At 37.5% G+C, this 9,310-nt stretch overlaps 1 protein-coding gene across 2 annotated transcripts in view; it reads left to right on the top strand.

The window, feature by feature from the left end:
• COL4A3 (collagen type IV alpha 3 chain) overlaps positions 1-7,716 on the top strand; it is a 61,972-nt gene extending 54,256 nt beyond the window's left edge. The window contains exons 45-53 of one of the 2 annotated variants that reach the window (XR_011099228.1): positions 317-388; positions 517-636; positions 940-1,038; positions 1,622-1,834; positions 2,501-2,678; positions 3,659-3,773; positions 5,291-5,463; positions 5,724-5,946; positions 7,313-7,716. Coding sequence is in view for 1 of the 2 variants with exons in the window: in XM_068691581.1 (XP_068547682.1) it covers positions 317-388; positions 517-636; positions 940-1,038; positions 1,622-1,834; positions 2,501-2,678; positions 3,659-3,773; positions 5,291-5,463; positions 5,724-5,808 (1,055 nt within the window). In the remaining variant the exon portion in view is untranslated. Of the gene's footprint in view, positions 1-316; positions 389-516; positions 637-939; positions 1,039-1,621; positions 1,835-2,500; positions 2,679-3,658; positions 3,774-5,290; positions 5,464-5,723 lie in introns of both variants that reach the window. The other variant, XM_068691581.1, reaches the window with a different exon arrangement.
• The last annotated feature ends 1,594 nt before the right edge of the window (positions 7,717-9,310 follow it).

Genomic DNA, 9,310 nt, shown 5'->3' on the forward strand with positions numbered 1-9,310 from the left:
TATTTTACACTGTAAAAAGAATTGCGTAGCAGATTTCAAACATTTGAAAAACTTTACAACCTTCCTAACAGTCATCCACATAACTGATGGGGTTTGAAGGGAGTTGAACTGCTCTATAGGGAGATAAACATCGAAACAAATTCTTGTAAACTGACTGCATTTGGCCTATAAACTACAGAGTAACAAAAGCTATGTAGAAGTGCACACCCATATTTCAAATTAATCTGCTGACCACAAGACACTTAAAGTTCTGAACATCTGACAATTGTTTTAACATTTCAAACCAGAAAGACACGTCTTCAATCTCCCTTTTTAGGAGAAAAGGGTAATCAAGGACCCCCTGGACCACAAGGTGCAGAAGGGCCAAGGGGACCAAAAGGACAACGTGGTAACTTGTTATAACTCTTCTCATTCTAATAACAACAAACTTATCTTGATTTTTTTGTTACTACTTTATTTTGCTTGTTTGTTTTTTAATGTAAAGTATCTGGCTCTTCATTATATTTTTGCTACTAGGTCCACCTGGAGTCTCTGGGAGAATATTCTCTGTCCCAGGAAGCAAGGGGCCTCCTGGACTGCCAGGAGTCCCAGGAACACCAGGAGATCGAGGAATTCAAGGGATTCCTGGGCTACAAGGTGGTTTATATTTTTATTTCTGTAGTTGTTTGTGTGTCTTGCTTGATGGAACACTTATATAAATGTTCTTTGTAAGAATAATATTCTTCTGCAATACATTCAGTACTTCCTTGTCATCTTCTTGATGTGAAATATGGAGACAGTAACACTACAGACAGTCTCAAAATTTACAAAATTTGTGCTGGTGTTTTTATTCTAACACAGCTACATTCATGGAGGGATTTTAACTTTATTGATTGGCAGTTACTAGTATCTAGAATAAATATTGCTATATTAATCTGTTTTTTCTTGATTCCATTTTAGGACCTAAAGGAGTAAAAGGTCTACCAGGAAGCTTTGGTCGTCCAGGTCAACCAGGACTGCCTGGTCCAAAAGGAGACCGGGGATTTCCAGGAGAAAGAGGTAGAGAAAGCAGGCATCACTGACTGCTACCGCTGAATCTATAGATACGCTGTATTCCCAATTAAAAGCCTTCCTTTTGTATATAGTGAAATTCTGTAACATTTGCAGCAGCTTTACAGCCATCAACACATGCAAGCAGTTGCTTAGTTTTTAACAGATGCATTTTCACAACTGAAATAATAATTTACAAAAGTGTGCCTTGACTGTGCTCCTCTGTTATTAATCACATTTACATATCTGCTTGAAAATTCATTCAAATCCCTAAGTACCAGTGTGTCTTCACGTGGCATCAATATGGAACTGAATATTTTAAGTGAATCACCATAAAAACGATTTTACTTTATAACTTCTTTTCATAAAAATGGCTATGATTCTTTGAAATATCTCACATTGCATCATTTTGGAGCAATAGTAAAGCTGCCTGAGCTAGGTCTGAAGGAATTGATATATCTAGCAACAAATACTACCCATTTTGAAGTTTCAAATTTTTGATTTACTTTCAGGTTGTTCCCCTAATTTAAGTAAAGTAGGAACTCAAACAAAATGACAATAGTTGCAGTCATGTTTTTCTTCCCCTCCACAGGACAACCTGGACTGATTGGCTTTCCTGGTCTACAGGGGTTACCTGGATCACCAGGTACTATCATCACTGGTCCAACAAGAAGAGGTTTTATCTTTACCCGGCATAGTCAAACCACAAAGACTCCTTCATGTCCGCCAGGGACATCACAGATCTATGTTGGCTTTTCGCTGCTTTTTGTTCAAGGAAACGAACGAGCGCATGGACAAGACCTTGGTACTGTATTAGTAAAATATTTGTATCACCTTCAGTAGAGTGCAATAATCCAAGTTATTTCCATGAAAACAAACTGGCATTGTGTCTGAGATGAATGTTGGTTTCAACCATCAGTCTACAGAGCAGTCTGCTGCTCTGAGACAATTCAGTAATCGTGGTTTGAAAGACATCTTTTCTTCCTGCACTTTTATATTCCCTTTTGGTCTCCCTACACATTTTTCAGGAGGAATTCAGTCACTTATGGATAGATGTCTAACATAAATGTCCACACTACCTATGTAGGGTTGTTAGTAATGTTACAGTATCTGGGAGAGAATCTTATTTTTAGAGGCCAAACTGAATGCCTTAGAGAGTCAAAAATGGCATTAAAAGCTTGTGTTTAGGTAGCTGACTCCCTGCCACTGCGCCAAGGACTGATATCACTCAATAAGATAATACTTTTAACAAATCTAATTCTTAGCCCTAATATTTTAAATACAAATTTATATATATATATGCCATAAGTATTTTGTTTTCCTATAATTTCACTGTGTAGATGCTTCTCTCTTTATAGTTATCTTTTTTTTTTAATTCTTACTGTAGTAGACAATCACATCATGAGTCTCTTCTGTTTACTGTGCTGTATATAATCTCGTTTGTCACAAGTTTTCCTCTTTTGTCTTTTAGGAACAGCTGGTAGCTGCTTGCAGAGATTTACCACCATGCCATTCTTATTCTGTAACACCAATGATGTTTGTAGCTTTGCTTCTCGCAACGACTATTCATACTGGCTGTCAACTGTGACAGCAATGCCAGTAGACATGGCACCGATTTCTGGCAGAGCACTAGAGCCCCATATAAGCAGGTAAGAGTATAAGAACTTCAGTTCTTCTGGCCTGAAACCATGCATTTGTTTTGAACAGCAAACAGACCAAGACCTGTTCATCTCAGTAAGTACAAGCACTGCTTTTAATTGCCTGATTTTCTCACCCGAATATGTCAGATATTCAGTGATACCCTAAGAAATGTTAAGGTATCACCACAGGCTTAATCTGCACAGCTGACAATAGAAAAGGGCACGCATTACTGATTGCAATGCTCGATAGATTTTTTTAAACTATTGTCATACATGGAAGAGGCAGGCTAAAATGACATAACAGCTTCAATATTTAGATAAATAGTACAAATTAAATTCTGCTTCCAATTACACGTAATATATTTACTGTAGCTGATGAAGAATATTGTAAATTGGGGCTAAAGGTTCTCTACTATGAAACACCCTTGTGAAAATGTGGGCCTTTCTAGTTGCTTTAAGTTAGCTGAGAAGGATGAAAAGCCTCTTAAGAGGGAAAGCTCTGAAAGTACAAAAGACCAAGAGTAGCAATATCAAAAATGGGAAGGCAAGCTTTGCACTCTTCCTTCTAGCCTGCTGTACACAGTTACTGTAATCTAGCTTCATCATTTCTTCATTTTGGAAATAATGAAGAATAATTTTAGCAAATAAAAGTACAGAACTTTGATCTAAACCATAGCAACATAATTAATGAACACCTGAAGAGGGCAGAATCTAGCTTGTTACTTTGGTAAAGGCAGTATTAGGAGGGTCAAATGTTCTGGGATCAATTCCCATCTTTCACCACTTTTTGTTTAGTAGAGACGTCAAAGCAGGTGTTTAGGTTACCTTCAATGTACTTATCTCCTTATTAAACAGACAGAATGTATGCAAGTGGTGACATCTGTAGTAAGCCCTGCCATTAGGTAACCAGTATCCCAGCAGATTATTTTTTTTGTCTGCTTACATGTTTTCCCTCAACTTTGCACTGAATGCATGTGCACTTCTTACAGATGCATTGTCTGTGAAGGACCTGCAATGGTAATAGCAGTTCACAGCCAAACAACTGTAGTTCCTGCATGTCCAGAAGGCTGGATATCTCTCTGGAAGGGTTTTTCTTTTGTTATGGTAAGGGTAAAAAAGCTTGGAAATACTTATTTTCTCTCCTCTCACTTTCAGTGGCATTTTCATCTGCTTTTAGTGCATTTGTGTATTAACAATTATTAATTATTTTTTCTTTGCCTATAATTAGACAATAATTCTATTAACTCTTATTTAATGTCAAAGCATAAAAGCAGGGAATATTTTAGATTGGAAAAGACCTCTAAGATTAAGTCCAACCATTAATCTAACACTGTCAATCTACCACTAAACCATGTCCCTAAACAGCACATCTCCACGTCTTGAATGCCTCCGGGGATGGTGACTAAACTACTTCCCTGGGCAGCCTGTTCAAAAATAGGAACAACTATTCAGATCTGTCTGCAAAAATAGGTGGCAGAAGGAAAAGGGGAGATGAAAGGAAAACCACAGGATTTTAGTGTGTCAAAAATAACTGCATACTCTTATGCATTACACTGAACTCTAGGAAGCACAGGTTTGGGGAGCTAGGTGATTAAAGCAGTCCTGACCACAGATATGCAAAAATACGCTACCCACTGCTCTACCCAGCTGTTCTTTTATAAATCAGCTTTTAGGACCAAACTCTAAAATCAAAGCTAAAATCAAAACTGATGCAGTACATTCTCTGTAGAGGACTCCCTCAGCAATTCTGATGCCACAATGCGATATGACTGAAGAAACTTCGTAATGTGCTTGTAAAGTGAGAACTGAGTATGGGAATAAGGGTGTGTCCATACAAGGGGATGTGGCCCTCCAGTTTTGTTATCCGTGCCTGTGGCATGCCATAGGAATGCCAGCAAATGAGGATGAAAGAACCAAAAACCTCTCTTGTAGGTCTGCATTTCTTCTCCTTGATGGAAAGTTCTTTTAGGTCTAATGTGAAATTTGTTGTCTCTCCTGGGATCTGGCCCTAAGTAATAATAAACATCTTGGAAAGGAGTTTTTTGGTTTTTTTTTTTTTTTTTTTTTTTTCATCATCGAGCTAAAATCTTTATCTTTTTAAACATCAGCAAATTAAAATGGTGTTTTTCTAATGAAATTTCTTCTGTCATAAATTATTTTAGAGCTATTTCTACAAGCATTTACCAACATCAGAGATGGAAGATACATTCTTTGCTGTTTGTGTTTGGAAAAGCAATAAATGCAATAAAAAATATGAATACAAACATGTGCACACACCCACAAAATATGGGATTTGGCTTATTTGTAATTCAGTTACTGTAGCCCTCAAATGGACAGAAGCCAGCTACTTTCTAGTCTTTGAACTGGTTACATTTTCATGCCTTCTCATAGAGCAGAAAAAGGCCTTTGCAAGAACTCAGAAATAGCGTAACTGTACTTGAATTTTCATAAGGCTTCTGTGCTTCATTATAAGTCTGATCAAAACCAATCTATGCTGATTTTTGTTTTGTTCAAGAAACAGCACAGAAAATATGGTATGTTTGAGAGATTTATTTTTTTGCTAGCAGATTGCTAAATACCGATGTATATGTTCTCATAAAAAAATGTATTGGTGGTTACAGTATACGAGTGCTGGCTCAGAAGCTTCTGGCCAAGCGCTGGCATCTCCTGGGTCTTGCTTGGAAGAATTTCGAGCCATCCCGTTCATAGAGTGCCATGGCAGGGGCACATGCAACTACTACACGAACTCCTACAGCTTCTGGCTGGCATCACTAAATCCACGAAGAATGTTCAGGTAAATTGTACTTTCTTAGCTGTCCCACTCCTGTTTCCAGCATCCATGCTGCAGGTGGCTGAGAAGTCCCTACCTGTGGGGGCTCCCCTACTAACTCCTGTCAGATTAATGTCCCCCTTTGTCAGGTTTGTGGTCATTCTGTAGCACAAAGAGACCTTCAGTGAGCCAAGAATCTAAATGTCAGTGTCAGTAATGTCATATCCAAAGTTTCATCACCCCTTCCTGTTTTTTAACAAAAAAGTAATGTTTGTTTCTTTTAGGAAACCTCTGCCACAGACACTGAAAGCAGGAGAACTAGAGAACATCATCAGTCGTTGTCAGGTCTGCATGAAGAGACCAGTGTAAACAAGGGCCTCTCTTGGTGGAATGTGAAACTCTGCTTTTATTACAAAGAATTGCCTAACTTTGAAGAGCTATAATTTATTAAAGTCCAACTGCATCTGGAAAGAAAACTGTAAATTGCCAGTGCAGCACTGTGGTGAGGTAGGACAACAGTTTGACTTTTGGTCTTTAGCAAATGACAAAGCACTTTGTTGAAGTAAGCGTGTAATGGCAGTCTGCAGGGTCTCCTCCAGAACTGTGTCATCTCTATGCTGCATCTTCGCAACAAAATCTGTGCCGTTGCCAGATCTTTAATGAAAGACATTAATGCTGCCTTGTGTCACGTGCTTTTCAAACCGCAAGACAAACAAAATGCTGTAATATCAGCTTACAGTTCAGTGTTCAAAGTAGGTATAATTTAAGATAAAAGTCTGGCACTTATGAGAGATAGGGTGGGATAGGAAATATTTTCAGTGCACTTTTAATTACGTATTGGTTAATTTAGGGTTGTTTTGGTTTGGGTTTCTTGTCTAATAAATAAGTATTTCCCCACTTAGCTCACCCTTCCTTGGGCTGGGAAGCAGGAATGCAGTCTTTTTTGTATCACTGCAATAATAATGGATTTTGACTATCCAGAAAGGGAGCTAAACTGTGCACTGGATAGACACTAGAGAGCTGACATGCACCAGCTCTGTTCTCCAGGGTGACATCAGCTAAGCTCTAATTGTAAGCATATGAAAATGTTCTTTAGAATCCATGCTTTTGACACAGATTATGAGATCTTTTAAAGTTCTCAGAAATTGACAGTATTTGGCCTTTATTATGATCACGTGGTTTTTGTCTCTACTAAAGAGCAACTATATAACATATCATAATTTAAGAAATTGATGTAATTTACAATTACTGTATGGTTAAAGAGCTCCTGTGGCATTATCAGATTATCCCACAACCTCCAGGAGGTAATCTGTAATTCATTTTTTTAATATTCCATTACAATTCCATTTACATATTTATCAGAAATGGTATTTCATTTTTAAATATGTATCACAAACATTTCTTCACATTTCTTCTATTCCATCCAGTTAAATTCATGCATCCAAAATGGAAATAAGACTGATATTTAAATTGTACCACTGAGCACTGACTTAACATGAGAATCCAACTGTAAATGAACATAAATACTTGAAAAGCACTTTCACTTACTCATATAACTTATGCAAAATTGTAGCTCTGATTTGTTTTTAATATTTGTAACATTGCACTTGCAAGGCTATTTAAAATTGTAATGTTAACATTTAAGATGTTAATATTTTTAATACTTGCACAAATTATCAGAATTCCAGTATTTAGTGTTAGAGAAGAAGCCTAATTCATCTGAAGAGTTCTGTAAATCTATCATTTTAAATGTAGGGTCTAGCAATTCATTGAAATAACCAAGATTTCTCATTTAGATCTTTTTTAAGTCACTGATATTTTATATTGTTTCTGTTAAAATACTTGCATTATGTTTGTCTGTTTGAATTTTCAGTGTTAACCTAACTATGAAACGGTTTCATCTGTGTTTCATGTCAGTATCTTCTGATGGAGGTAACTTGAAGATACCATTTACTACATGAACTGAATGAATATTTTAAAAGTATTGTTAGCCTGAACAATTACAGTACTTCTGTTTGCAAGGTATAATTGTGAATTTGCAGGTTTTTATGAAGAATCTCTATGCAGATGCACTATTGATAAGAAGGTATTAATGTCAAGTTAATATTCAATCTTCCATTTAAACAAGATTTGGAGATGGAGGTGTTTTTTATAAGACAATCACTTGATAGATTTTTCCATGAGCTCTGAAGTTTATTTAAGTACTCAAAGATAAAACCTATATCTGTTGCTTGTTAAGATTTAATTTTTCATTAAAGCTCACTGCAGTCACACAAAGGCATTGTATACTGTATACAATTAATGACTGTGGAGATGCTTATGCAAAACTTACTAAAATGCAGAAAGTAACTGACATTGAAGCCTTCTAGAAATGTTCAGTAGAGGATAATGTATGAGGAGAAGGGAATGGATTGTGGCCTTAAAGTCAAAGGTAAGTTACCAAGAGCCATGTCTCATAGCACAGAATCATAGACTGGTTTGTGTTGGAAGTGACCTTGAAGATCATCTCGTTCCAAGCCCCCTGCCATGGGTAGGGACACCTCCCATGAGAGCAGGTTGCTCAGAGCCCCATCCAGCCTGGCCTTGAACACTTCCAGAGATGAATTATTGCTCTGTATAAGTACATTAAAGGAGGCTGTAGCGAGGTGGGGGTTGGCCTGTTCTCCCATGTGCCTGGTGACAGGACGAGGGGGAATGGGCTAAAGTTACGCCAGGGGAGTTTTAGGTTAGATGTTAGGAAGAATTTCTTTACTGAAAGGGTTGTGAGGCATTGGAACGGGCTGCCCAGGGAGGTGGTGGAGTCACCATCCCTGGAAGTCTTCAAAAGACGTTTAGATGTAGAGCTTAGGGATATGGTTTAGTGGGGACTGTTAGTTTTAGGTCAGAGGTTGGACTCGATGATCTTGAGGTCTCTTCCAACCTAGAAAATTCTGTGAAATTCTGTGAAATGAGTTATCCATAATTTCTCTGGGCAACCTGTTCCAGTGCCTCACCACCCTTGTAGTAATTAATTTCTTCCTAATACCTAATCAAAAGTTGCTTTCTTCTAGTTTAAAACCATTAACCCTTGTCTTTTTGCTACACTCCTTTATAAAGACTCCCTCCCCATTTTTCCTTTAGGCCTCCTTTAAGTACTGGAAGGCCACTGCAAGGTCTCCTGGAAGCCTTATCTTCTCTTCAGTTGGGCTAAACAACCCCAAATCTATCTGTATGACTTTGTAGGAATGGTGCTCCAGCCCTCTGCATTTTTGTGGCCCACCTCTGGACCCACTTGAACAGGTCCATGTCTTTCCTACAGTGGGAGTCCCAGAACTGAACACAGTTCTCCAGATAATGGGCAGTTACATCTTGCTCCCAGTTTTGAATTCTGCTGCTCACTTATCGCGTGGCCTTCAACAAGTTACTAAAGAAAAACTTCCGTAAATAGCTTTAGATTTCGACTGCTCATACTTGGGCTTTCGTTCCAAAACATGAAACACTCCAAACTGCAGGGACAAATATCGAGCCCAGCATAATACAAGCTGGACACAGAAAATCAAAGAAAAACTTGAAAAAAAGTTTATCTTTATTTCTCACTGCAGGTGCAGATCATTTTATTTCTCTATTGTTAATGATTGTTGTGAGAATTACTTAACTTGTGTCTGTAAATAAATTGAGAGCCTTAACTGGAAAGTGCTGAAGAGGTGCAAAGTGTTAATATATTGTACTGAAAGAATGGAAGCATAAGAAATCAGAAATAATGAGAAAACAATTGAGAAAAAAAAAGAAAAAGAAAAAGGAGGAAAAGAAACCTTCTGCTAAATACAACCAAATAAAAATATTTTGACTACGCAAAAGAACTATTTCACTTGTTTTGGTGTTTTTTTGTTTG

This window comes from Anas acuta, chromosome 9 (assembly GCF_963932015.1).
Source record: "Anas acuta chromosome 9, bAnaAcu1.1, whole genome shotgun sequence".
Classification (NCBI taxonomy): Eukaryota; Metazoa; Chordata; class Aves; order Anseriformes; family Anatidae; genus Anas; species Anas acuta.